Raw genomic sequence first — 27,629 nt, forward strand, 5'->3', positions numbered from 1 at the left:
GCGTGTTGGGTATATGATGCCTGGCCACCGTTAGGTTCACTGCCGGGGGGTACGGTTTGAGACGTTGTGTGTGTATATGTTTGGATGTCAGTGTGCTACGGGGTTCTGTTATGTATCCCACGTATGATATAGATGCAGATAAGACGAACTGCAAAATGAGCGGGAACGATAGACGCTACTTCCGTTGTTTATGTTGCTCCAAGGGGCATGTATGGAGGTGAAATTGTATGATATAACTTGGAAGGGAGGGCCAGCGTCCACGAACGGTGTTTTGTATTTCGTTTTGACAGAGAGTGGGTAGAGGTAACAAGGGGGGAGCAGTACGGCTAGGGGGTGGGGTTACAGTTCGTCGGTACATTGGCTAGTAAAACTTTGGATGGATGTGTTTTGGAGCTGCGGAGAGGCGTGTGTGGTAGGGAGGGTGGGGCAAGAGTAGTCCTTGGTTTGACGGATATATTTCGTAGATAAGAACAGGCTGTAGCTGGTGGCTTGGCCATGGAGTCGCACTCGAGAAGCAGATGGCCTCTGATGTCGGTTACACGGGAACAGGCGGTGGTAGCGGTGGTAGTGGTGGTAGGTGTTAACTATGAGCTTGGAGAGGGGGCTCCATGTGGGTCACGTGGGCAATAATTTGATTACTTTTCGCTGGCAGGTAAAAAATTTAAGTTGCGTGATGTACTACTACTTGCAGAGCATTATTTGAAGACAGGTGAATGAATGGCATTAGTTATTACATTCGGGGAAGCCAGCGAAGCCAAAGCGCAAGTTTATAGAAAAACCTTCGGTTGATCTGTAGCGTGACAGAGAAACATAAGGTGTGGTTGGTTTCTTAGAGATTTCTAATTAAAAAGGTCGTTTTTTCTTGGGTTTGCAGTTTTTTTGCTTGTCAGAGCTGTTTTTCCTTTTTTGTTTTTGCATTTTTTTATATCGTGATGGCTTCTTTCGATGATAGACGTGGTTTAGCAAGTTCTGTTGAGCCTTTCAACTCTGGTGCAGGTATTATGCATCATCAAATCAAGCTGGATGTGTTTTTGATTAAGGGATATCAGGTTGTCTCGAGAAATGCCGTTATCGATGGTGATGCGATGAGCTCGATGAGTGCATCTCCGACGTCATCAACAGTTGGTTCTGATCAGGCGTTCGAGAAACCGCTGTTGCATTTCCAGGAGCTCTCAAAACTATACAATGTAACGATCCAGGTGCAGGTACTAGATGACGGTGGAACATCGCCTAAGTCCGCCATAGAACTTTGCCAGCGGTTCCAACAAATCCTCAAAGAGTTGGAGCTAAGCTATGAAGTTAGTCCGTATGCGAAATATTTTAAAAGGCTTAGCACAGATGGTGAACGTAGCCTGTGGCAAGTTAGAGATGATGCGGAGCTGCAGGGTGATGCCGTATGGGTTTCAGTTTCTGCAAATATAAAAAAGCTATACAATTCGGAACATGGGCGGTTGGATTCTATCCAAAGTAAACGCCGCAGTGCAGCTACCTCTGTCAGGAATTCGCCACGTCATATGAAAGATGACCCCGTATCTTACCAACAGCTGAAGAGGAAGCTAACGCAGTTACAGGCCAACTCTGAGAACAGTCCGGGAAACAAGAAAAACAAAGATGATGGAGGTAGTGCTAACGATGGAACCTGTAAAGTATCAAATCCCAATATTCTCGACTTTTTGAGTAACGGGCATTTGAAAAATAAGTTTAATGACAGCGATGCACTACTGCGGGGCTACTATACAATGCCAACATCGCCGACCTCTCTGTGGAACGCCATGAATCTGAACACTAGTAGGAGACGTGATTTTCAAAACCCTCCAGAAAATGACCCTGTGGAGGAGCTTTTGCAGTTAACAGCAACAGCATCCTCGGCGCCAGCAGCCTCGGTAACAGCAGCGGCAACATCAAATGGCAATACGGATGATCCCAGCGATGACCCGCTCAGCCTGGAACCCACTGCTAAAGACCTCCAGAAAGACGACAACGATGCAGCTGCCACAGCAACCATTGGATCCAGCATAACTTCTGAATTACCCATGATCACTGACGTACCGAACATCCCAACAAACCCATTGACGATTAAAGAAACAGACCTGTATGATAGATTACTACAGGAGAAAGACGAAAAAATTATAGAACTCGGAAGACAGCTCAAGAATGAGCGTGACGAAATACAATGGCTCAGAAAGTTACTTTTGGAAGACATTGGCTGCATACGAAGCATGCTAAAAGAATTGAGAGACCGGTAGGTCACTGGCCTAATGTGCACCACTCACGCGTCATATATAATAGTAAGTTCATGGATTTAGAGTAAGGCAGGTAGATAGGGGCTCTTCTCTAACATGTATCATATTAACTAATCCGTCTGAATATGTAAGTAATACACCGTTGATAATGACACGTAAATAGAGGTCGATGATTAGCCATTGATTAAACCGTCATTAGTCAAGCACCCAAACTGAACCTCCCGTTGCTCCCAGGCCGCCTGGAATCGTATAAAGCACGTCTTCTGTTAGCATCAGTGTGCTTTAAGCCCAATCCTACGAACCTGCAAAGAAACTATGACGACGAAGGCCCTTACTTCTGCAGCAGCAGCTGCACTCGATGCGGAGCTCATGGGCACAGTAGCAGGCTACACCCTCGAGCAACTTATGGAACTAGCAGGCCTGTCCGTTGCACAAGCCATCTACGAACACTGGGGACTTCCTCCACAGAAAAAACAGGTATTCGTGATCGCCGGGCCGGGAAATAACGGCGGAGATGGCCTGGTTTGCGCAAGACACTTGAAGCTCTTCGGCTACGAGCCAATAGTCTTCTTTCCAAAACGCTCCTCCAAAACCCCCTTTTACACTAACCTCGTCAAACAACTGGAGTTCTTCAACATACCTGTGCTCTCCAACGACAACCAATGGACCCGCTACCTCGACCACAGCTCCACCCTCTGCGTCGTCGACGCGATATTCGGCTTCTCCTTTAGGCCCCCCATCAGAGAGCCCTTCGGAACGATTCTCTCCGAGCTGAAAACAAGGCAAGAAACTCTACCAATTGTCGCTGTCGACGTTCCCAGCGGCTGGGACGTCGACAGTGGGCCTCTGCAACATGACGCAATCATCCCCCGTGTCCTCGTCTCGCTAACTGCCCCAAAGCTGTGCTCCGCCAAGTGCGATCCTGCCGCCACTACCCACTACGTCGGGGGCAGATTCATCCCCCAACATCTGGCAGCAAAATACGGTCTCCCCGCACTGCAATACACCGGTTGCAAGCAGATCCTAAGGCTGTAAGCTAGAAACCTAACCTAATATAATACTGTCCCTTCGTATGCCATACATTATATAGCCACCACCACGGGAGGGTAACCCTCTTTCCAACGCGTCAGCGTCGTTTCTTTTTTCACGGACTGGACATCGACAAATAAAAAGAAATTTTCATAAACACATTTTTCAACAGATGAACGTTCCGTTTGACTTGTTTCCCTCTAGAAATAGTCCGTTCAAATAACATCCAAAGTGGATTCTGAAGTGTGATATTGTTTAATTTTAGTTGCAAAGTTTGCAGGTGTTGGAGCAATCAGGTTTACCAGTGAATCATATTCATAAGTTAGAGGAACTATAAGATATCTAAGTGGCGGCAGAAGAATAGGAGCTAAAGAACAAAAGGAATCTTTTTTTTGAAGAAGCGAGTTTTACTGCGAAAGAGTGAAACTTAGTGAAGGCAGCTTTGTTTGGAAGGATAAGTAGAACACGGAGGCGTGGGAATATCTGTTCCAAGGCTTGTAGTTCAGCGGGAGATCAGGGATCGAGAGATTGAGGTAGGGTATAGTGGAAGAGGGATAAAGGAATTTCACTTAGGCGAAAAAAGAAATTTTTTTGTTCCGTCTAACATGCATAAAGAACATGCCCAAGTTGTGGGCGACACTAATACGGAGCCTAAAAGAGTAAAAGTGTATATTCTAGAAGACAACGAATGGAAGGACACAGGAACCGGGTTTTGTATTGGACAATATGAACATGCAGCCGCGTCGGCATACCTAGTGGTACGCGATGAGGACCAGCCGGATCGTGTTCTTTTGAAATCGAAATTGGAAGGAAATATTGAATATCAGCGACAGGAGGAAACATTGATCGTCTGGAAGGATATTCAGGGGCAGGATATAGCGTTGTCATTTGAGGAAAGTATGGGTTGCAATGCGTTGTGTGATTTTATTTGCCAAGTTCAGAAGACATTGGAGAACAATATTTCGTTGGTTTCCGTTAGATCGAACGAGGATGGTATGGGGTCTGTGCATGAGATAATAACCGGGCCTGTGCATTTGCCGTCGAATGACTTGGTACAAAACGAGGGCACCCTAATGGAGTCGTTGCGGATTTTAAACAAAAATACGGCTTTAGAATTTTTAAAAAACGAAACGGTAGAGTTTCTTGTCAACTCAAATTACTTGGATACACTTCTTACTCATTTCCAAATTGCAGAGGAGAAGCAGCTTCACAGGGACCTTCTTTTGTTGAGTCATATCATAAAGACGTTGTTTCTGTACAATCAACGAGAGATTTTAGAATTACTAATAGACGATGACCACTACCTAGGTGTTGTGGGCATATTGGAATACGACACCGAATATCCGGATTGTAAGGCCAACCATCGCAGGTGCTTACAAGAGACCAAAACAACCTTTAAGGAAGTAATACCGTTGAATGATGAAAATATGAGGCAGACGATTAAGAAGACTTTTCGACTTCAGTTTTTGAAAGATGTTGTTTTGGTAAGGTTTTTGGATGACCATTCTTCAAACTTGATCACCGATGTCATGCTTAACTATCAGACTACCATCATCCATTTTCTACAAAAAGGTCGGTTTATTGATGAATTGGTAGGATTGTATGCAGGTAATCCCAATACTACAGATCCAGATCTGCTGGAGAAAAAGCGCCAAGGAATCAAGTTATTGGACGAATGCGTTCAAATATCGTGCAACTTGGATTCCCCCGATAGATCGACATTTTACAAATCATTGGTCAAGAAGGGCCTCTTCAACGTTCTAGATTTTGCCTTTAACGTTGAAACCAACAGTGAAATCAGAATCTTAGCAACGGATATGATCATTTCAATCATCGAGCATGATATTCTCTTGATTAATAGTGTTCACAATGAAATGATGGACCACTCGCTTGATGAAGAGCATTCCCACGATAATAATAACAGTAATAATAATGGTAACCATCATAGTACTAATGATGATGATGATGATAACAATAACAATAGTAATAGTAATGATAACAATAATAGTGACAGTAATAATAATATTCCTGGTGAAAATAACGATAAACTTCCCACAACCTCCGAACTGCATGTCTCAAATGGTGTGACAACTGGAGCAGACTCAAACAATAACAGTCAGGTACAGCAACACTCTTCAGACATTTCATTGCTATTAATACTATCCAAAATTTTGTTGACAGATAAAAGTCCAGGACTAAAGGAACAAGCGTTCCAAGCCTTAGTTACACTATTGGACCCTGAGGACTTTATGGGCGAAGATTATGAGGACCAATCAAGCATAGAAAGCCTGGTGAAATTTTACGCCAATAGTAAGTTGCGCGATAAGTCCACAGGCCCCCAATACCAGTTAATGGAGTACTTCAACAAGTTTTACAAACAAGTTGCACCTGTGTTGTTTCATATATTGATCTCAGGTGACATCGAAAATAGAGATGATCAACTCTTATTGAGGCTTGTGAAATTGGTTGACTTGCTTGTCCATGAGCATGACATCATGCTTTCGCGGGGGTTTGTCTTGGAAAATGGCGTGTTGATCACTATCTCTAGATTTATCGAGCCTAAGCACATCCCACAGTTACGGTTAGCCGCACTGCGATGCATCAAGGGTGTTGTAATGCTTAATGACGACTTCTATTCAAGGTATCTAATTTCCAAAAATTTGTTCGATCCAATATTCCAACTACTACAAGAAAATCTATATCTTGACAATACAGCCAACTCCTGTGTGTTGGATTTCCTCAAGTTTGTTTCCACCCAGTGTTATCAGTCGCAAGAAGTTTCCGATTTTAATAAGAAAAACTACATCATGTTCAACAAGTATTTGGTCGACAGGTTTGGCAACTTGTTGAGCAAAGTTGACTACGTTCCCTTTCCCGCAAACATGATACGTATGAGCCGCAATGATAATTTCGACGGCACTACAACAGCTGACATCAAAGACACCGAAGATGGCTTTTTAGAAAGCCCCGGTGAAGATCTTGAGCATGCTAAAGAAATCGTCAATGCGGTCGGTGACCATGAAGACGAAGACGAAGAAAACCTAGGCATGATGGACTCTTCTCTAATCGATGAAAGTGATAGCGATAGCGATGGAGAAGACCTTGACAGCACCTCCAACGGGGTAACAACCGATACAACTCCAAACAAAGCAAACCAAAAAAGACCCTATTCTGATCTGGAAGATAACCAAAATGGCCTTGACTCGGTAGTCCCTCAAAGAAGATTGTCCCTTGACAAAATCAAAGAAATCCCAGTTCTACCAGAGAAAACGGTATTGAAGTAATGCTGCCCCCGCCCCCCTCCATCAATTTCCCATCCATCGTCTTGCAAAAAGAAAACCGCAACCGCCACTTTAAGACGTTTACACAGGTTGCGACACGCATTCCATATGGATATATGTATACACCTCCCGTGTAACAACATAGTTCTGAAAATACCACATACATAGTATGCTAGGTCAATTGGATTTTGTTCTCCCGGGGCCTCATTATTCGATCTCGCTTTCATTGAAATCATAAACCTTCACTACACCAACATAACACTGACGGCACTAACGGCATGAATATACACAGCGCTACCATCGGGAAACTAAATCAAATCAGCAGACCCTAACTATAGAAGATAATCCTAACGATATTCAAAAACAAGCATTGAAAGACAGACAGTACGTAATAAAAGTAAATAATATCTGTTTTTAGTTTCTAATCAGAAAAATAAAAAAGAATGAATACACACTCATCATGTATCCCATCCCATCCCTCCCTTTCCTCCTACAACTTCGCACCAATCTTCTGTTGTTTCTTCAACAACAATGGATAACCTGCCGTCCCCATCAAATTTCCAAGGTGCCATGCCCCTCCATCAACAACCTGCACGTGACCGGTCACATAGGATGCCGCGGGCGAAAACAAATAAATAGTAGCATGCGCAATATCCTCAGTCGTCCCCGACCGTTGCAACGGAACCTTGGCCTCCACATCCTTCAACGAAACTCCATTCGACAACCGCGACATCCCCTCCGTATTCGCAATAGCCCCAGGAGCAACACAGTTGCACCGTATCCCCAGCGGCCCAAGCTCCACCGCCAAAACATTGGACAACGCATCAACTCCCGCTTTAGCCGCCGAAACATGTGCCTGGAAAGGTGTTCCTGTGTAATGCAACGTCGCGGACACAAACAATATCGATCCTTTGGTCTTCGCTAACTCCGGTAAAGCCGCCTTCACAGTATTGTAACTACCTAACAAATCAATCGCCACCACAGACTGGAACGCCTTGGCGGATAAGTTCGTAATATCGGCAATAAAATTCCCAGCAGCACCTGCAATTACATAATCGATCCTGCCAAACTCCTGCACCGTCCTCTCCACCGCCTTCTTCAAATCCCCCACGTTACGCACATCGATCTGCCCTATACCAAGCACGCTGCCGGCCTCATCGCTCAACTGCCCGATTTCCTGCGCAGCCTTCTCCGTCTTTTCTAGATTCCTACCGAGAATAGCCGCCTTCGCCCCAAGCAACACCATCGCCTCCACCTGCACTCTACAGATAGTTCCCGCGCCCCCTGTCACAAAAACAACCTTCCCCTTAAACAAGTCTGCTTTCCACACAGACCGACTCAAAAATGATTTATCTAAAGTGTTTGGCATTCCGTACGGCGTGTTCCAGATTGTGATTTGTAGCTGCCTTCTTTCGGCGTTTGTCCTATACTTCTATTTTGTTTTTTCTAAGGTCCCAGACGTTGTCTCAGACTTCTCTCTCCATATACTGGTTGGCTGAAAAATGCACAGAGCTTGCAGTGGCACACTCGTGTTGCACTCGTGTTGCACTGTCCCGCCGAGTCTCCCTGTATATATATATATAAATATTTGATATTCCCCTGGCGATTTTAATGCATCCGCGACGGGGGAGGGGAAGAAGACAAGTCAGTCACCCACGGTCAACCCCACACTCTTGTGTGTTTGCAGGCGGCCCAAGGCCCTATAAAACGAGTCGGCGTTTGTGGGTGTTCCCGTCAGTGTGGCCGGGTAACCATATGTGTTCGTACGGGGTGATGTGGCCAACAGGCCCCTGGATCTGCGCTGCGAGTATAGCGATGGACGCAGTCACGTGACTCGTTTTCTACGCCCAAACCGACCCTTTTTGAGAACTACAAGATTTAAGTACAGCAAAACAAGGTATGGGAACAGCAGCTCCAGCAGCAGCAACACGCACAGAGTGAAGAGCGAGAGAGTGTGTGTGACCTTTGACCACCTATAGAAGCGGTAATCAACTTTACTGTACGAGAAGATCACATAAACGGGAGGGATATCATAGATAGATAGAAAACAGAAAAAATAAAACAGTGGGCATAAGCACCACACTCTCATAATTATATATACTGGTAGGTGTTAAAAAAATCAAAAATGTCTGAATGGAAAGTAGATCCAGATAATAGGAGAAGACTTCTACAGCTGCAAAAGGTTGGGGGCAATAAGAAGTGTGTTGATTGTGGGGCACCGAATCCACAGTGGGCCTCTCCAAAGTTTGGTATTTTTATATGCCTTGAGTGCGCTGGGATCCATCGAGGATTAGGGGTACATATTTCGTTTGTGAGGTCTATCACCATGGATCAATTTAAGCCCGATGAGTTGCTGAGGATGGAAAATGGGGGGAACGAACAGTTTGTTGAATTCTTGGCTGGGCGTGGAGTTAATCCCAAGTTGCCACAGAAAGTGAAGTATGATAACCCGGTAGCCGCAGATTATAAAGAGAAGCTAGGGTGTATATGTGAAGGTAGAGAGTGGGTTGAGCGGGAACACCCTGGCTTTGAGGCCAAGAGCTTGAGTGCAGAGGGCGGTGAGGTGTCTGTTGCAGGTGCAGATGTGGCTGTGGAGTCGAGATCCAGTCCTGCTGAGGGTGGAAATGGATGCTGTCCGGCTGATCGTATTGAGTCACGGCGTGCTGGGACGCCCCAGGCGATACCTGAGGATCAAAAAGTTCGCAATGAAGGGTATTTCGCAGAATTGGGCAGGAAAAATCAGGAGAAACCAGAGCATTTGGCGCCATCTCAAGGTGGGAAGTATCAAGGTTTTGGCAATACGCCTGTATTGGGAACCTCTACTCAAAAAAGACAGTCAGGCCTTGGCGGTGACACTGGTGGTACGGCGGCTGATCTTTCGCTTGAAAACTTACAGAAAGACCCTTGGAACACACTGTCTAAAGGATGGGGGTTGTTCTCTCATGCGATTACCAAGTCTGTCGAAGAGGTTAATGAGTCTGTAATAAAGCCAGGCGTTCAGCAATTGCAATCCGGGGGGTTATCGGCCGAGGCTCAACGCGCTGCTCAACAATTTGGCCAAAAGTTTCAGGAAACGAGCTCCTCAGGATTGTCTGCCTTCTCCAAATGGACCAAGACCTTGCAACAGCAGTATGCACATGGCGTAGCACCCCAGCAACGTGGTGCAGCAGACTCAAAATTCTCCAAATTATTTGACGAAATGCAACAAAGACCAAGCAGAGAAGATCCTAACTACCATCAGTCAACGAAGAAGTCTCCTACCACTAAAAAAGACTTGGAAAATGAGTGGACTGACTTCTAAGGGTCACAGAAGAAGCATAGAATATTTAGGATATACCTAAAGGCACAATTGTTAATATATCCCACATATTTATATATATTTGAATTTTTTTTTGTATCATGCAAAGTTAGCAAGTAAAAGATAACAACAGAAATTCCCTATTTGCCCCCTCTTACAAAGGATGATCCTCAGATCTTCTACTGTTTATAACAAATATAGGTGTTATTATATGTTTGCATCAAAAATATTGTTTTGGTATACAAGATTGTTCCTCCCGTCCCATCATTTTTGGTGTTCAAATGAATTATTCAATGTTGAAAAATTCCAAAACATATAAACAATTTATATAAATATACATTATAGTTTTAAAAAATAGCTTGACATTGAAGAATCAACCCGCCAAACTCTTTTTAATATATTAAAAGCCTTTCTATATAATTGTATATACTTCCTGTTAACGTCTTGCCTTTAAGTTCGATGCGTTCCAGCCATGTCTCGTTTTCCAAAACTTCACGAATTTTCAAAAAGCTAACTAAAATCACCTTTGCTAATCTCAATTGTTCTTCTACATCAATTATCACAGGTGTTCCAACTGCAAGGAGGTTAATAGTTCCTTGACTCACAATGAATAAATCACAACTCTTTCTTGACCAGTTGCCCAAGCAATTGAAAGAGAAGGTGGAGCACGTTTGCAAAACTACTCCAGAAGCTCTACCTATATTCCAACTCGTTTACGAGTGTGGCCAGGAGAGAGATGAAACCAAGAGAAAGACATTTCGCATTGAACAAATAAATGTGGTTGACGAGGAAAATGTAATATTCGAACTTAATGATATCACTTTTCTATCGCCAGTAAGGAAGAAGCTCAACTTTGTTATTTCACTAGGTACTGACAGGAAACCGATACTAATGTTCAGTAAAGACAAGACTCCAGAATTTCTCCTAAGGAATTTAAGCACTAGTGTGAAATATGCAACGTTTTTGCCATTTCCAGAGAAGAACAACTTGATGTACCTATTTATTTATTATAGCGATTGCGATGGTGCGATCGCAGACCCAATATTGCTCACTATGAACAAAGAGATTATTCTTAAACAGTTTAAAGAAAAAGGACTGGTGGTTCAAGATTCCACAGATTTTAGTAAATGTATTGAATATATGAGGAAACAAGCTATATTGACAGGATTCAGAATCGCTGATCCCTTTTCAAATAACCAAAGCCCATCAGCTTTCCATGTTGAATGTCACAGAGGAACCAAAGAGGGTACACTATATTTTCTTCCAGATCATATCATATTCGGTTTTAAGAAGCCAGTTCTCGTATTTGAATCAAACGAAATTGAATCAATAACATACTCGTCCATAACAAGGCTAACTTTCAATGTGACGTTAATTACCAAGAAGCAGGAAAAGTATGAGTTCTCAATGATTGATCAGCTAGAATATTCTAATATTGACGACTATGTTAAAAGAAACAAGGTGAAGGATAAATCCATGAGTGATGAGTTAAAAGCGAAACCAATGACAAAGGCCCAACAAATTGGGGAACAATCTGCCTTGAAAGAAGCTGCACAACAAATGAAGGAACAAGCAACTATAAGTGATGTACCCTTGAATTCAGATGACGAGGAAGCGGATGGTAACTTTGAAAGCGATGAGGATTCCTCCAATGTCAGTGATTCTGATTCTGGTGATGATGCTGATGATGCCGAAGAAAGTGATGCGGATTCTATGGACTTGGAACGTGAAGAGCCGCTAAATGTTCCTAAACCTGACAGCCACACACAAAGAGATTCTCATACGAATGGTGTGGTGCCTCAAGATATTCAAATGATATTTGAAGACGACAACGAAGATGAAGAAGATGAAGATTCTGGAGTAGAATACGACTAATTTTTTGTGTATAATAGTTTATTGATTATAAAGTGTGGCTAATACTATAGAGGTGGTACTATTCTTCCAAAATATAGTTTCCTAAGTTATCCATCTTTAAATTACCTAGGCCAGTTGATAGAGCTTCAATTATGCGTTCATTTTCTTCAGCATGATCTTCATCTCCCGAAGATTCAAGCTCCTCAGAATAAATTTCATTATAACAATCGGAATCCTCATCAATATCATCGCATTCAGCATCACTGCGCTCATCATCACTATATGTAGCGTTTCTCATTGTATCCATGCTTGACTCCAAATCTCTATCACCTGGATGCTTTTTGCTGAATCCCGATGCTTGAAGAAGTTCATCCAGATTATCACTTCTCCGCACATCTCTACTAAACACTGGATATGGATACTTATAACCATCACCAAAACCATCCATATCAAGAAACGTAGAATCTTTTATGGGTTCATATTTTAATTTTTTTTTAAAGAATCTTCTAATGCACTCAACATCTCTTTGGAAATAGTATTCCGCATCTTTATGCTGAATGGATATACATTGTGGGAAATCAATAACAATAAAACCCAGATCATCCGGACCATCAGTTTTATCTTTAATCATTATATTAAATTCGTTGAAATCACAGTGAATTAAACCATGGTTACCTAATTGTACGATAAATTTCATCAACTCACTATATAACCGTGGCAAATCTTTATGTTCTCTCAAACGTCTCATAGGGTAACCCTTAATATATTCCATCAAAATAATATGTCTAGAGTTATCATACGGTCTGGGAACCTTGAAACCCTTGCTGTACAGCAAATTCATAAATTGGTATTCTTTGTTCGCAGCTAAACTTGATAAATGCATCCAGCTAGCACTCTGACCCCGCTTCAAATAATCTCTATTATTCTTAACTGTGTGAAACGAAGTCCTTCCTAGCCTATGAATTTTCATCACCAAGGCTTCTGAAGTTGAAGTGCTGACCTGATAGATATCGGATTCTTTACCAACACCGATAGTGTTACCAACAGAATAAAGAGCATTTTTGTTCAGTAAGGACTTCAATGCTAAGTAATCCATTCCATTATAAGTTAAGCAATAACCATCATATTTGGCATTACGTAGCTTAGAAACAAGTTTCAGTTTAGCTAAGTCGCTAATCGCACGATTAGTACCTGATATAGACCTCATCCCGGATAGTTGGTGAATTAATTGTGTTGGAACTAACTCATGGTTACGGGCACCTTGTTCAACAGCCTGCAAGACTTTAAAATCGTCTGCTGTAAGATATCTCATATGACTAGTATCTAATTTCATTATTAATAACACCTAGTACCAGAACAAGTTTCACAAGTGGATAATCACTATACCTTAACCAAATAATGCTTTATGAAGACTACCTCATCTCATCACTGCAATTTTCTTGATGGCAGAGCGAAAAAATGTAACTCGTTTGATACGAAAATTCCAATTCTCGTCTGATCGATGCTGGAGCCAGTAAAGCATCAGCCCAATACACTGCGAAAGTGCTAGTATCTATAACTACTCTCTTTGAAGCTGTAGAAATAATTGCCAGTTAATTTAAGATAAATGGTTAATCGCAAGTATGCGTTGGATTTGTTTTAGTTCTTTCAACTAAATTAGATTTACAGATTTCTTCAGTACAGTGGACATGCATCTCTTCCCTTCCGCCGCGTCTTAGAGTACGACAGCCCTACTGGCGCGCCAGTTAATAATTAGGATAAGCATCTAGTTAAAACCTATACTATAGTTTACATGACATGGTTCAACACTAACTCAAGGGTAATAATAAACAATAAATTACTAACTACTATATAGTTATATATATTCGGAGTAACGGGATATTCCTAATGGTTTTCTGGATGCTTTTTGTCCTTCATCTTTTTGGCAATCAGCAAACCTCCCGCAGCGACACCAGCTCCAACCATAAGCTTTTTACCCAAATTTCCAGATGACATCTTTTCTTCAGGCCTCTGAACTTGCTGATTGTACGAACCGCCATACTGGCCTTGTTGGCCTTGGTGGCCTTGTCCATTAAAGTTTCCGCCGGGAGGTCCTTGAGACAGGCCTGGCCCGCCTGGCCCACCAGGACCGCCTTGTCCAAACGACCCCTGAGGACCTCCAGCAGGACCCCCGTAACCGCCTTGGGCATTCTGAGGACCACCATAGCTGCTTTGGGCGGTTTGGGGACCCCCGTAGCCACCTTGCTGTTGCTCGTAACCGCTCTGACGTCCAGCATAACCGCTCTGACGTCCAACATAACCACCCTGATGAACTCCTGCGTCAGTATTTTTATTACTTCCAGAGACTTTATTATACCCATTGTGTCCAGAGCCGTTATCAAAGTTTCCCTGAACCTGGAACTGGCCAGAGTTCGTTTGCTGTCCACTAGAGCTTTCCTGACGATTTTGAGCACCATTGCCATTATTGGAGTAGCGGGAACTCTGTTGCCCCGCAGACTCACCATAAGCTCCCTGGTTATTGCCCTGGGAATAATAGTCTTGGTTAAGACCACCACTACTTTGACCAATTGCCATTATGAAACAAAAATTATAAAACCTCAGTAAATTTCAAAGGTGTTGTCGTCCAGCGTAAGAAAACGTTCCTTACCCTCTGCGTCAGGTAGAATCTAGCAACGGAGCATAGAATTCCATATCGCATCTATATATATGTAGATATATCCAATATTTGATCCATACACGCACCCTTATTCAGGAGCAAAATAGCATGTTTCATAGACAAATCAAGTACTCGAAATATTGACATTCTTCTCTGCATCTAATAATACTTCGCCTCCATCTATATTTTTGGCATACACCTACAGGTCCGCCACAACTGGTAAAGTGCAATAAAATCTGTCAATAAAAAAATCTCAAGGAACTCCAATATTCTACTTAAAGCTACTTCCATTGTAGGTACTTACATCAGCGAGGCACAATATGCAACCCTTATTGCGTATCGAGTTCCTTACTATATTAAATAATTACGTAACATTCTTAATTGAAGAAACGAACGTAGCATCGTACTCCCTGCCTCTACAGAAGTAGGGTCAAGAGCCTAAATCTAATCTCCAGCGAATTTTAATAACCTCATAGGAGAGACGCGAAGGAACCAAGTTATATTTGTGTACCTTCTTTTACTTGTTACCGTACAATTCTCGAGCGGAGAGATGACGTCCTTCCCGATGACCTTCAGCATTTACGGAAATAAAGACGAGTATCACAACATAAGTGGATTATGATGAATCTTACCATACAAAGACACCATAAACTGCCACTCAATGGGAATGAGGCGGCATTATCGTTTTAACATTGATATTGATTTGTATATAGCCGTAGTTGGGCGTCGTTCGTTACGGTCGGACTCGGACAGCCAGAAAAAGAGCGGCCCATTAATTTAAACATCATGGGTCTTGTCGCCAGACCCATGAGTGGAGTTTACAATAATATCGTTAGCTGCTATAAAGGATAGCTAACGTAGCTGATATTCGAATATATGAATATTATCAAGAAGTTCATGGAGTCAGGTTCCAAGCAGGATTTGGTTAGTATTCCTGCGGGCCAGCTTTTTTTAATCAGATCACGACAGTCTCCCAAGTCATCCAGTGAGTGTTTGTACAATGATGCCACTTTAGCGATAAGAGAGTCAGGGCGCTACGCGTATGAGTTAGTTGTGAGGAAGTTTATTGAAGAAGAGTTAACATCACCTTTTAGTGGCGATAATGATGATGATGATGATGAACTAAGTGTGCTATCTGGGCAGTCCAAGGAGGATGAATGGGTGTTTAAGTTAGATGCTACACTACATCTACACAAGCAATGGAACAGTTCAGGGGACTTGACCATTGCATGGAGGAATACCAAAGGTGATAAGGGTGAGAAGTTCAAGTTTGTAGTCAACTCAGAGATATCTTTTGGGGATATCGAACAATTTTTGCAGTATGTTTATCGCTGCGAATACGAAACTAAATACCAAAGACCATGTAATAGTGCCAGTGAGCAAGATTTGAAGCAATTTGATTTTTCCTATTTGGCTACTGATGATGCGACGATCTTATTCAGTGATGATGATGACGTTGGTGACGATGATGAAGTAGAACTGCGTGAGCCAGAATTTCTAACATCTAGATTTACTAATTTGTCTTTAAAATCATCCACCAGAAACAGCAGTGACGAAGAGGGTGCTGATGATTTAGATGATTTAGAAAGTTTTGTAGATGCGTTGGATGAAGTTTCAGAGCTGGTTGAAGAAATGCCCTCCCCTCCTACTAATGGCCCACATGGGATCAAGAGGTACGTACAATATGGTGATTTATTTGTTTATGACCCTATAGTGGGGGAATATGCGCCGCAGGAGTCTGGTGTCAAAGTTGCTATTATCAAATTGTCTGAATACGAGTACAGGTTGTATATAGAGGGCAAAGAACTAATGCTAGAAACTGAATTTTCCGTCAACATGTATCCAATATTGGACCCAAACACAGGAACATTTACTTTCAACTATAGTTATGAAACGGTTTTACTATCTTACCTTATTAAATTTAAAACTTCAGCTTTATTCAATCATTTTCGAGTACACTGGACAATCGCTCTATGGGAATCTTTAAACCGGCAACCATGGTCTAATCTTTCCGAAGTACAACAGCAATTTGTTTTAAACGCAGCCATTCAGGAAAGCGAGAATAGTCCAAAGTTTATTCAGGAAGATAGATACAGAGAGGACTTTTATGAAACTTTGTCTGAAAATAAACCAAATACTGAACTCGATGAAGACGCATATGAATCTGAAACTGATAGCGGTAGAAGTGTTACTGCTTCCTCTTTTAATGATATTGATGATTATGACGAAGACAAATTGGAAAGGGAATATAGAGAATCGACTTCTCTATCAGGAAATAAATCATTAACTATTGGTTTTAGGAATGATCGTTCTTACGTTGTGAGAGGCAACAAGATTGGTGTTTTCAAAACCAATCCTGATGAAGACTTGGAGTTTGTAACTTCAATAAACAATGTGTCAAATCTAGATGGAGAGATTCTATTTCCTGAAAAAACTATGCTATACACTGAAGATCGTGCTATGATTATTCAAGATGAAAAAGAGAAAGATAAATTATATAAAATGGATTTGGAACGAGGGAAAATAGTAGATGAATGGTCTGCCAACAAACAGAATATAATGAACTATGCACCAGTAAAGAAATTTGATCAACTTACGAATGAGCAGACATTTTTGGGTATTTCAACAGATTCCATTTTCCGAATGGATCCAAGAATTAGTGGTAAGAATAAATTAGTTACTGCTGATGCCAAACAGTACCATACAAATAACAAATTCTGTTCTATAAGTTCAACTGAGTCGGGCCTTGTCGCTGTTGGCTCTGAAAAGGGGGAAATAAGACTATATAACAAGATAAATTCACGGGCATGCACTTTAATTCCAGCCCTAGGGCAGCCTATTAAACATTTGTGTGCATCTGCAGATGGTAAGTGGTTGTTGGCTACATGTCAGAGCAACTTACTACTAATCGATACAGAAATCAAGACGGGTAATAATGCTGGAATTTTGGGTTATAATAAGGGATTTTCTAGAGATAATATGCCTAACATGTATGTTTTAAGGTTGGAACCAGCAACTGCAATGTACATGCAACAGCAAAGTGGGCAGCCTATAAACTTTACAAAAGCCACGTTCAATGTAAGTCTAAATGCAAAGGAGCACACTATTTCAACTTCAACGGGACCGTTTGCAATGGTCTGGAACCTCAAGGATATATTGAGTGGGAAGAAAACCCCTTACATTGTAAGAAAATATGATTCTAACATCATGGAAGAAGGTTTTACTTTTGGTTCCGATAAAAATATTGTCGTCGCATTAAAGGATGATGTATCTATGGCCAAGAAACGATCTTTCAGGGCACCTTCAAAGAAATTATTGGTCCAAAGTTCATCAAAAAAACCAAAAGATAATAATACATCACACAAGAAGTAGTTAATAGCTATATACATAGCCTAAAGAATAAAATAACGTAATGCACATGTACGTAATTGATATTTTGAATGTTTTTTAACAGTATGGCATCCTGTTAATGCCTGAAATGGTCATTAAATGTACGCTTCAGCCCAATGCTATTTTTGAGTTCATCCCAAAATAAAAGACAGAATGCATTAAATTTGTGTGTAGCCGTAGGTTGGAATATAAAATTAGATTGTGAGACCGCATTTGGGTTATTCACCTGTATCCGATTCACTTTACAGTATATCGATCTCACGAAGGAATGGAATTTAGCACTTCTTAGTAGTTTAATATATAACCACTGCTCTAAACCACTTGGTATATGCCTCATGATCTCTACTATGTAGATCAGTAGCAATGACGTTTGTGAACAGGATTGTAGTAAGCATATTTGAGTTTTTTAAAACTGCATTTCTAACCCTTTGAAAAATATTTATCAGGGGAAATTTGTATCTCGTTGTCAACTTCAATACACAATTAAGGGCCCTAATAAGTAGGTAAAGAGGACAGTTATAGGCTCAAAAAGTGTAACGATGATTACAGATAACCAACTGAATACCTTGGCTATTTCTTTTGGCTTAGTTATGTTCACTTTTATAGTGTTCTATTACATAATAGACTTCGCTGTTAAAAAGAAGGAAGACATAAAAAGAGAGTGATGACATGTACGACTTCTGGGATAGATGGGTGCAGAGGATCGTTAGCAGCATATATACGTTTAGTTTAAATTGTGCTATTAAAAAACTCAGCAAATATATTAATATATATTTCCTAATATTGTTTTAACAAAGAAGGTCCAGCTACCCATAAGCTTTTATAAGTGTCATTTGAGATTAGCCGTAATATGGTTCTTCACCAAGAATCTCTTTAGCCAGCAAGACGATTCTTTCTAGCTCGACACTTATATCAGTAAATGTTCTTGTAAAAGAGATATTATATATATCAGTCCAATCTGTTTTCTCAGAGTCCAAATCGGTGTTTATGTTCTTGGAAGAGTCTGACATCTTTTCATTTGTGAAAGAACTAAATTTAAACTGTTCTCTATCTGCAGAAGGTGACATGTCCTCCAACTTTGATAGGATATCAAACAATTTCTTTCTTGTGTAGATGGGGTTTGGAAGATACCTAGGAACTTTGTTTTTAGACCGGAAACAATTCGATAAGATATAAAAAATGAATATGACAGAAGCCACACTGTCTCTACGTAGAGACAACAGGGCTCTTGAAGTTTGAGTATCAGAATCCTGGTCCCAGATCTGAAAATGCTGCCCTGCCCGTCTTGCTTCAATAACTTTTTCTAATACGACCTGGCAGTGGTCAATTAACTCTTCATATATATGAGGTTTGAAGTTAGCGATGTAAATGGGTTCCATTCTAGCTCGCTTTAATAAATCCTTAATTGCAAGTATACTCTGAGACAGTCTAATTTCCCTGATATGCGCTAAAGCAATTGTAGTTTCAGTTGGATCATCGTTATTATCACGGTATAAATATCTATCGGCAATGATTTGATATGATTGACTCAAATGAGCCAACAATGATGAAATTGATAACCGTAATTCAGAACGTGCCATGAAAGACCAAACAACCCAATTAACTGGAATAGAACAGAAGGTACCAATCAAAAACGATAAGCCTGTAATCCATGTATCGTTCCAAATTTGCGAAGAAGAAAGATTCTCCACCTTGCCGTATGATTGCAAAGTTAGGGCAGTAAAGCACACTAAAGCTAGCAAACTAGATTTTCTCCCTTGATGGGCAAAATAGTTGACAGAAAATGGCATGCTGAACAATACCGAGATTGCGACTATAGCATAAGGGTTACCAAAATGTTTTGCTTGGTTGGCACACCAAGAAAAGAAGATACCGACAATTCCAAACCATAATCTTCTACGCAAAGCGGTTAGTGTGCCAAAGTTCCTCCTATTGCTTAATATGTAAAAAATTAATGGAGCCCACCAGCACTCATAGTCTCCATACCAAGAATGAGATTTTGGCAACCATGCAGGTAAACATAGCAAAACCATAATAAAAGAAACCTTAATTGCCCATTTACTCTCAGAACCAAAAAGAACCGTTGTGAATAACCACAAACGATATCTAAACAAATTTCGAGTCGTGTGGAAACTAAAGTCTGTATGATCAATTGCTCTCGTAATTCTTTTTACGTTAGGAGACTGTGTTTGATCATTGATTTGTTTATGTTTGGAGGTATAAGTATTATAAATCATTTCAAGTGCATCGTCAACATCTCTTTTTGTCTCAAAATATGTCAAAACTGAAGCTGCACCCTGATCTAATGCACATTCTCTGGGCAATCTAATCAAACCCCTATGTAGTGGATAGGTTGGCAACAATAACCTCCAATGGAGATCGTCTCCCAATCCCACAACTATCTGTGTGACAGATAGGATTTGTTTAGCACATTGTCTAAGGTATCGCATAAATATGAAAATGTCAACTGTGTGAGTGTCATTCATAAAATCTTTGGAAAAAATGTTAGTTTTAGTAAAATCTTTATATTTAATATCCAATTTGTAAATCTTGTGTTTCAACTTGAGCATTACCTTTTCTAAATGTTGTTGGATCTTTTGCACCTCTTCTACCTGAATCCTATATTTTGAAAAAACTTTGAACGCTTCTTGTAGAGCATCTAAATTGATAATTAGCTCAAGTATTAAGTTAAAGATACTCTTAGAGAAGGTAGAGGTCAAGATGCCAATGCACAAATCTGTGGTGCTAAATTGGACGTTACCCCGTTGAGAAGTTCTTAGGCAAGGTGTTATTGCCGACGAATTAGCCATAGAAGTCCGATTACCTCCGGTAACATCTGAGCCAACGTTATCACCAACTTTCTTGTAGAAATTCTGCAACTGCACAGTGGTGAACAGGCGATGGTCCAATGGAATAGCACGTAATGGAGAAATAGCCAAAGTCAATCGGTTACGTAAATGTTTTACTGACTTATCACTAAATCTTGTGAACTTTATTTGATTAGCGAACTCCCTGTAACCTTCGGATAACTTCATATCTATTGACTTTATAACATCTTGTTGGGCTTTTTGTAGAGTTGCAAGGTCATTGCAGTGCTGTTTATCAACAAATGCTATTAGCAGTTGCTTAACATCATCGAGCGTAGACGAAAAGTTCTGCATAATCTCTGAGTGCCCGCCATGCGGGTCAATTATGAAACAGACAACTAGAGATAGCAAGATACCGCACAGATAGGGTATACCAAAATTCCAATATTCTTTCCACTGCAAATTATCCTTTGAGACCACAATTCTAGACGTTGATATGAATGTCACCGCAATACTAAAAGAAAGTGTCAGATAACTCAGTCTAATAAAAAGAGCCCCAAGCCAGGAACTGAAATAAACCGCCACAGCCAAGCTAAAAAACGAAAGACCTCCCTGGTGATGAGCTGCAATATCACTGGCTCTAAACAAATACCACCAAAAAGCGGCGACACCAAGACCTAAAGCACCACCTAGAACGGACTGTAATGTTATTTCTAGCTGAACACCCAAGTTTCTAACAGGATGATGAATTAAAACTGCAATAGGCATAAAGTAGCAGTACTGTGCACCAAGCCAAACCCTTGTTGGACTAATAACACAAACACAAACTGCTAGAAAATATGCAACAATAAACTTGAAAATAGAACGATAGTGTTGTCGAACATCACTCCATTCCGTGAAAAAAGCACCTGTCCACGAAGAACTATGAGAAGATTTCGCATTTATAACACTATCAGCCTCCGAATCAATGACCCTCTCACTTGCAGTATATGTAGCATCAAAGAAGCCATCTCTCAGCTCTTCTAAATCGTAGGTCTCTAAAGGTTCCCATCCCTTTCCTTTAGCCAAACTTTCAAGCTTCATCTGTGACAAGGATGTCTTAGACAGCTGTTGTTGTGCCAAACCAGTAGTTTCATTGGCCGCAGAACCAGCTAAGGTTGATGAGACTGACCCACCTAATTCCTTTAAAGATAAGAACGATTTCTGTGTGTATGAGCCCTTGGATACCTTCATCGATAGCACACTACCCTCTTAATTAATACTTTAGCCAAACTTAATTTACCATATATGCGATAAACTTTACAACTCTTCACTGCCTCTAGACAAGTCACCGTTGTCATGTGCGAACTTGTCATAGAACTGCTTTTTGCTTGCAGATACGTCACTTTGTTTGGTGAATCCCAGGAGAAGATAACCTTTACACGCGCTGTCCGATAGATGTACTGTTTTAACTCGGATCTGTTCTAGAACCAGCATTTGGTCGATAAAACGACAGTAACAGATTTTACAAAGCTTACCATTAACTGCTTCATCCTGTTCTTTCCTGTTCGGTAATAAGGCTTGATTTTGAATTGTGATGCAGGAACCGTGGTACTTGAATCAAAGCTCCAAGAACCTTGTCGAAAAGTTTAAATATATTCAAAGTCAGGAGGACGAAAGGTTGAGGGAAGCCACTATCAATGCAGTCAATTCAAAATGGTCTTTTGGCACTTCAGTTGATTTAATTAATGAGTATAGAAATCGTTATGTGAATATTATACCTTTCGAGCGGAATAGAGTGAAATTAGACGTTATATCAGGTAACGATTATATCAATGCATCGTACGCTCAAGTCGATGTGCCTGGACAGTCTGTAAAAAGAGGCTATTATGTTGCAACCCAGGGTCCTACGAAGAGGACATGGGAGCAGTTCTGGGAAATGTGTTATCAACAATGTCCGGGGACGGAAATTGTGATTATTATGGTCACTCCTCTGATTGAACATGGAAGAGAGAAATGTTATTTGTACTGGCCGAAAGAGGACTCAGGCAATGACTCACTCTATATACCAAAGATACAAAGTCCAAGCAATAGACCAGATGATATTTTAGAATTTGAAACAGATTTGGTCCTCAAGAGGCTAAAGGAAACGAAGTATCCTAGCTACACGAAGACATTGCTGTCACTTACCCCAGGAGTTGACAAATATCCCCCCAAGAGAGTACATCACTTCTACTTCGATAAATGGAGGGATATGACCAGACCCGACGAAATTCGACCTATTTTGGAACTATCAAGAGATTCTCATAGAGAGAGTTCTCCAGGGAATCCTATCATCGTTCATTGTTCTGCTGGTGTTGGAAGAACTGGTACATTTATCACCTTGGACCATTTAATTCATAATACTGCAGATTTTACAAAAACAGTGCTTTCAAACTATAAACACGATCTTATAGAACAGATCGTGTTGCAACTGCGTAGCCAACGTTTGAAAATGGTGCAGCTTTTGGAGCAATATGAATTTATATATCATATTGCAGAAGCTGTTTTTGCAAGCAGGCACAGTGAAAGAATCACCACCACTCCTACATAGGTGTGGATATGGATGAATACATAAATATCTATATGTGTAGATGGTTATATATTACTCCTTTGCAGCTTTGCTCAATTTTAGGTTATATATTCAGGCTAATACTATAAATAATTTTATCACCACATTTCACAAGCCGGCGTTGTACATTTTCCAGACACAGTCACTATTTTATAATAATACTTTAAACATTGTAAGTAAGATATAATTGCTTGAGTTAAAATAAGTCCTACCCAGTTAACACAAAAGAGACGGTCTGGTTATTCACAGTAGGTGTTCAAGGTTTATTTATTTCACAGGATCTCGGTACCTTTCTAGCCGCCGAGCTCAGTAACAGTAATTAGGCCTAGCGTGATGAATGGTCTGAAGAGGCATCCATTAGAAGAAATTTCAAACTTTCCATTGGAAGCTTTTGAAAATACCAAAGACCCTTCATACACTGTCCAACAAACAACTGAAAAGGGTGTCTTGGTTCAAGAAAGCTGTGGTGAAGTTATTTTGAAGGACAGCTATGACAGCTTGTTTCGCGAAGTCTCTACAAAAGTTAACATAAAAATTTCCAAAATAGTAGCCAAGTTGCCAAAGGTAGCACATATAGTGGTCAGAAGATGGGCTGCAAGGGACGGTATATCCAAAAGATGCCTTCGTCTCTCTACTGATACCAAGGAGAATTCCGCCTGTATTTCGGCCTATGACACAAATAATGCCCTTTTATCATTTCAGGATTTGGACATTGAGCTTTTACAGCTCCTGAGTAACCTGAAATGTGTATCAATAATCCTTCCACCCATGGTGCTAGCGCAAGTACAATCTGGATGCATCACGTTAGAAACAAATTTTCAAATATGGGCAGACACCCTGCGAATAACAACAAGACCCAATGAATTAATCAAAGACCTATATACGCTGGTATCCTCTGAATTCTATTCAATCGATGCTTTACCCATTGACCAACCTGCATTGGATTTATCAACTGCGTCAACGTTATATTCGCGTATCACATCTGTTCCTGACATAATCACAGAAGAGCTCGAATTAAACAAACCACAGATATCCTTCTTGATTGGAGAAAACGGAGTTCGAATAGAGCATATCAAACAGACCTCATACGTTATAATTAAAGTGCTACCTATAAAAAACAAGCTACATACCCAGGATATCAAGAATCCGGCGTCTGTACATCAGAACGTTACAATAACTGGCGAATTATACTGCGTAGCAAAGGCATTGGCCGCAATCCATGCCTACATAGACCTATACAACATGAACCTGAAGCACAAGTTTTGACTTCGATATGCATATATGCAAGCTAGACGCAGTGGGACTTAATTAAACTAACTGTTCAAGGCCTTGGGAGAAGCCCACCACGTGATATGAAAGCCCTGAGCCCGGCTTGTTTTAAAATCTCACTTTTTGGTTCAAAAGAAACGTGACAAGATAAATTAAAAAAGAAACGATTTTCGTACCAGGCATCCCAATGCTCGATGAGAACCTCACAATCCATCGTGAAAAAATTTTCACTCTATTATATAACATAATAACCATCAAATTGCTTCCTTCCTCTCCCATTATATCCTTGACTAGATCATTGAAAAGAACTATACTCACTCTACGTACTTGCAATGGCTGAAGGTGTTTTCTCTGGTGCTATCGGTATCGATTTAGGTACTACTTATTCTTGTGTTGCTACTTACGAGTCTTCCGTTGAGATTATCGCCAACGAGCAAGGTAACAGAGTTACTCCATCTTTCGTTGCCTTCACCCCAGAAGAAAGACTTATTGGTGATGCTGCTAAGAACCAAGCTGCTTTAAACCCCAAAAACACCGTTTTCGATGCTAAGCGTTTGATTGGTAGAAGATTCGATGAAGAATCTGTCCAAGGTGATATGAAGACCTGGCCATTCAAGGTCATTGATTCCAATGGTTCTCCAATGATCGAGGTCGACTACTTGGGTGAGACTAAGTCTTTCTCTCCTCAAGAAATTTCCGCTATGGTTTTGACCAAGATGAAGGAGATTGCTGAAGCTAAGATAGGTAAAAAGGTTGAAAAAGCTGTTATTACCGTCCCTGCATACTTCAACGACGCTCAAAGACAGGCTACCAAGGATGCAGGTGCTATCTCTGGTTTGAATGTTTTAAGAATTATCAACGAACCAACTGCTGCTGCCATTGCTTACGGTTTGGGTGCAGGTAAGTCCGACAAGGACAGATACGTTATGATCTTTGACTTGGGTGGTGGTACTTTCGATGTTTCTTTGTTGAACATTGCTGGTGGTGTTTACACTGTTAAGTCTACCTCCGGTAACACTCACTTGGGTGGTCAAGATTTCGACACAAACTTATTGGAACACTTTAAGGCCGAATTCAAGAAGAAGACTGGTTTGGACATCTCTGGTGACTCTAGAGCTTTGAGAAGATTAAGAACAGCTGCTGAAAGAGCTAAGAGAACTTTGTCATCTGTTACTCAAACAGCTGTTGAAGTTGACTCTTTATTCGATGGTGAAGACTTTGAAGCTTCTATCACCAGAGCTAGATTCGAAGACATTAACGCTGCCATGTTCAAGTCTACTTTGGACCCAGTTGAACAAGTTTTGAAGGATGCCAACATCTCCAAGTCTCAAATTGATGAGGTCGTCTTGGTTGGTGGTTCCACCAGAATTCCAAAGGTCCAAAAGTTGTTGTCTGACTTCTTTGACGGTAAGCAATTAGAAAAGTCTATTAACCCAGATGAGGCTGTTGCTTATGGTGCTGCTGTTCAAGCTGCTATTTTGACTGGTTCTAACTTGTCTGAAGATACCAAGGATCTATTGTTGCTAGATGTTGCTCCATTATCTCTAGGTGTTGCTATGCAAGGCGACGTCTTTGCATGTGTTATTCCAAGAAACACCACTGTTCCAACCATTAAGAGAAGAACTTTCACAACTGTTCACGACAGTCAAACCACTGTTACATTCCCAGTCTACCAAGGTGAGCGTGTCAACTGTAAGGACAACACTTTGTTGGGTGAATTCGACCTAAAGGGAATTCCACCATTGCCAGCTGGTGAGCCTGTTTTGGAAGCTATCTTCGAAGTTGATGCCAACGGTATCTTGAAGGTTACTGCTGTTGAGAAGTCCACTGGTAAGACCGCTAATATTACTATCTCTAACGCTATCGGTAGATTGTCTTCTGAAGACATCGAAAAGATGGTTTCTCAAGCCGAAGAATTCAAAGCTTCTGACGAAGCCTTTGCCAAGAGACACGAGGCTAAGCAAAGATTGGAATCTTACGTCTCTTCTATCGAACAAACCGTTTCCGATCCAGTTTTGTCTGCTAAGATGAAGAGGGGTGCTAAGACTAAGGTTGAGGCCGCTTTGGCAGAAGCTTTCTCCGCTTTGCAGATCGAAGACTCTACCACTGAAGACTACAGAAAGGCTGAAATTGGTTTGAAGAGAGTTGTTACCAAGGCTATGTCCACCCGTTGAAAAGGGAATTTTACCTATATGTATAGCTCATTTTTTCTCTGTATCCTAGTACATATTTTCGAATATATGATGTGCAAAAATTAGATCATTCATCCTTTAACAAAATTCTTAAAAGAAGGAAGATTGTGAGCTTGTAGTTGAAGTCTAATAATTATTACTGTTAAAGTTGAATCACCAAGCGTCATAATATTATAGTTCAACCTTCATGGTGTAGAATTCGACTGCACATTTCTGTTCGTGCTCTTGATAAATATGTCGCGCAATACGATGGCTTAGATTTTTTATAGTCAAAAAGACGTCAAGATTAGCATCATCATTAGAATGCAACAGTTAGGAGAGTATTAGTAACTAATAATATTGCATATTGACAGCTACTTAACGGTTATGGTTTTTAAAAACAATGGTTATAGATTATTTATATCTCACAGGGATGTATTTATACGAAATATCGCAACAACATCAACAGTCAAATATAATCAATTAAAAACAGCCAAGAGCATTATAAAATTAGTTAACAATAGCAGCTTATCGAAGAAAGAACAAACCATAGAACCTGGTATACAGGTATTAAATAAGGAAATTAGTCCAGATATGCCAGAATGGAAAAAACAAAAACTTGCATTGAATAAGAAATTCAAAGGTGAACAGTGGAATCCAACCAAAAAACTGTCTCGCGATGAGATTGAATCAGTAAGAATGTTGAAGAGACAGTATCCCAACATGACGACCAAACAGTTGGGTTCTTATTTTAAAGTGTCTCCAGAAAGCGTCAGGAGGATTTTAAAATCAAAATGGCAGCCTACAGAAGACGAGATGTTGAACGTTCAGGAACGGTGGAAAAGAAGAGGAAAAAGAATAGAGTCCATGTTTGAACCTACTACTGGGAAAGACTCAGTTCAACCAACTCGTAGGATAGTAGTTAATTCTGAAACTAGTGGGGGTACCTTTAGGGTGAAATATGTTCAGAAACCTAAAGTCATATCTACATCTTTGCCGAAACCTAATAAGTTGCATTTACTTCTTAATCACAAATAATAG

At 40.7% G+C, this 27,629-nt stretch overlaps 16 protein-coding genes across 16 annotated transcripts; 11 read left to right on the forward strand and 5 right to left on the reverse strand.

The window, feature by feature from the left end:
- Window positions 1-932: 932 nt before the first annotated feature.
- GCR2 (Gcr2p) lies at window positions 933-2,246 on the forward strand (the record flags this gene model as incomplete). Its single annotated transcript, XM_003647583.1, has 1 exon — window positions 933-2,246. One exon carries the CDS (start codon window positions 933-935, stop codon window positions 2,244-2,246), a length of 1,314 nt encoding a protein of 437 aa, XP_003647631.1.
- Window positions 2,247-2,558: 312 nt separating this feature from the next.
- On the forward strand, window positions 2,559-3,278 carry NNR1 (NADHX epimerase; the record flags this gene model as incomplete). The annotated part of the gene is made up of 1 exon (XM_003647584.1): window positions 2,559-3,278. The coding sequence occupies one exon, from the start codon at window positions 2,559-2,561 to the stop codon at window positions 3,276-3,278; it is 720 nt and encodes a 239-aa protein (XP_003647632.1).
- A 599-nt stretch (window positions 3,279-3,877) lies between these two features.
- Window positions 3,878-6,556, forward strand: PSY2 (Psy2p; the record flags this gene model as incomplete). The annotated part of the gene is made up of 1 exon (XM_003647585.1): window positions 3,878-6,556. One exon carries the CDS (start codon window positions 3,878-3,880, stop codon window positions 6,554-6,556), a length of 2,679 nt encoding a protein of 892 aa, XP_003647633.1.
- A 487-nt stretch (window positions 6,557-7,043) lies between these two features.
- SPS19 (2,4-dienoyl-CoA reductase (NADPH)) lies at window positions 7,044-7,922 on the reverse strand (the record flags this gene model as incomplete). The annotated part of the gene is made up of 1 exon (XM_003647586.1): window positions 7,044-7,922. The coding sequence occupies one exon, from the start codon at window positions 7,920-7,922 to the stop codon at window positions 7,044-7,046; it is 879 nt and encodes a 292-aa protein (XP_003647634.1).
- A 756-nt stretch (window positions 7,923-8,678) lies between these two features.
- SPS18 (Sps18p) lies at window positions 8,679-9,854 on the forward strand (the record flags this gene model as incomplete). The annotated part of the gene is made up of 1 exon (XM_003647587.1): window positions 8,679-9,854. The coding sequence occupies one exon, from the start codon at window positions 8,679-8,681 to the stop codon at window positions 9,852-9,854; it is 1,176 nt and encodes a 391-aa protein (XP_003647635.1).
- Window positions 9,855-10,457: 603 nt separating this feature from the next.
- On the forward strand, window positions 10,458-11,726 carry RTT106 (Rtt106p; the record flags this gene model as incomplete). Its single annotated transcript, XM_003647588.1, has 1 exon — window positions 10,458-11,726. One exon carries the CDS (start codon window positions 10,458-10,460, stop codon window positions 11,724-11,726), a length of 1,269 nt encoding a protein of 422 aa, XP_003647636.1.
- Window positions 11,727-11,784: 58 nt separating this feature from the next.
- Window positions 11,785-13,038, reverse strand: RIO2 (protein kinase RIO2; the record flags this gene model as incomplete). Its single annotated transcript, XM_003647589.1, has 1 exon — window positions 11,785-13,038. One exon carries the CDS (start codon window positions 13,036-13,038, stop codon window positions 11,785-11,787), a length of 1,254 nt encoding a protein of 417 aa, XP_003647637.1.
- Window positions 13,039-13,589: 551 nt separating this feature from the next.
- Window positions 13,590-14,279, reverse strand: Ecym_6450 (uncharacterized protein; the record flags this gene model as incomplete). Its single annotated transcript, XM_003647590.1, has 1 exon — window positions 13,590-14,279. One exon carries the CDS (start codon window positions 14,277-14,279, stop codon window positions 13,590-13,592), a length of 690 nt encoding a protein of 229 aa, XP_003647638.1.
- Window positions 14,280-15,237: 958 nt separating this feature from the next.
- Window positions 15,238-17,733, forward strand: VID27 (Vid27p; the record flags this gene model as incomplete). The annotated part of the gene is made up of 1 exon (XM_003647591.1): window positions 15,238-17,733. One exon carries the CDS (start codon window positions 15,238-15,240, stop codon window positions 17,731-17,733), a length of 2,496 nt encoding a protein of 831 aa, XP_003647639.1.
- Window positions 17,734-17,827: 94 nt separating this feature from the next.
- MRX7 (Mrx7p) lies at window positions 17,828-18,088 on the reverse strand (the record flags this gene model as incomplete). The annotated part of the gene is made up of 1 exon (XM_003647592.1): window positions 17,828-18,088. One exon carries the CDS (start codon window positions 18,086-18,088, stop codon window positions 17,828-17,830), a length of 261 nt encoding a protein of 86 aa, XP_003647640.1.
- Window positions 18,089-18,290: 202 nt separating this feature from the next.
- OST4 (olichyl-diphosphooligosaccharide--protein glycotransferase OST4) lies at window positions 18,291-18,416 on the forward strand (the record flags this gene model as incomplete). The annotated part of the gene is made up of 1 exon (XM_003647593.1): window positions 18,291-18,416. The coding sequence occupies one exon, from the start codon at window positions 18,291-18,293 to the stop codon at window positions 18,414-18,416; it is 126 nt and encodes a 41-aa protein (XP_003647641.1).
- Window positions 18,417-18,590: 174 nt separating this feature from the next.
- On the reverse strand, window positions 18,591-21,791 carry BRE4 (Bre4p; the record flags this gene model as incomplete). Its single annotated transcript, XM_003647594.1, has 1 exon — window positions 18,591-21,791. One exon carries the CDS (start codon window positions 21,789-21,791, stop codon window positions 18,591-18,593), a length of 3,201 nt encoding a protein of 1,066 aa, XP_003647642.1.
- Window positions 21,792-22,134: 343 nt separating this feature from the next.
- On the forward strand, window positions 22,135-23,130 carry PTP1 (tyrosine protein phosphatase PTP1; the record flags this gene model as incomplete). Its single annotated transcript, XM_003647595.1, has 1 exon — window positions 22,135-23,130. The coding sequence occupies one exon, from the start codon at window positions 22,135-22,137 to the stop codon at window positions 23,128-23,130; it is 996 nt and encodes a 331-aa protein (XP_003647643.1).
- A 351-nt stretch (window positions 23,131-23,481) lies between these two features.
- MER1 (Mer1p) lies at window positions 23,482-24,414 on the forward strand (the record flags this gene model as incomplete). Its single annotated transcript, XM_003647596.1, has 1 exon — window positions 23,482-24,414. The coding sequence occupies one exon, from the start codon at window positions 23,482-23,484 to the stop codon at window positions 24,412-24,414; it is 933 nt and encodes a 310-aa protein (XP_003647644.1).
- Window positions 24,415-24,749: 335 nt separating this feature from the next.
- Window positions 24,750-26,591, forward strand: Ecym_6457 (uncharacterized protein; the record flags this gene model as incomplete). The annotated part of the gene is made up of 1 exon (XM_003647597.1): window positions 24,750-26,591. One exon carries the CDS (start codon window positions 24,750-24,752, stop codon window positions 26,589-26,591), a length of 1,842 nt encoding a protein of 613 aa, XP_003647645.1.
- Window positions 26,592-26,975: 384 nt separating this feature from the next.
- Window positions 26,976-27,626, forward strand: RRG9 (mitochondrial ribosome assembly protein RRG9; the record flags this gene model as incomplete). Its single annotated transcript, XM_003647598.1, has 1 exon — window positions 26,976-27,626. One exon carries the CDS (start codon window positions 26,976-26,978, stop codon window positions 27,624-27,626), a length of 651 nt encoding a protein of 216 aa, XP_003647646.1.
- Window positions 27,627-27,629: the final 3 nt, after the last annotated feature.

Source organism: Eremothecium cymbalariae, chromosome 6, assembly GCF_000235365.1.
Source record: "Eremothecium cymbalariae DBVPG#7215 chromosome 6, complete sequence".
Classification (NCBI taxonomy): Eukaryota; Fungi; Ascomycota; class Saccharomycetes; order Saccharomycetales; family Saccharomycetaceae; genus Eremothecium; species Eremothecium cymbalariae.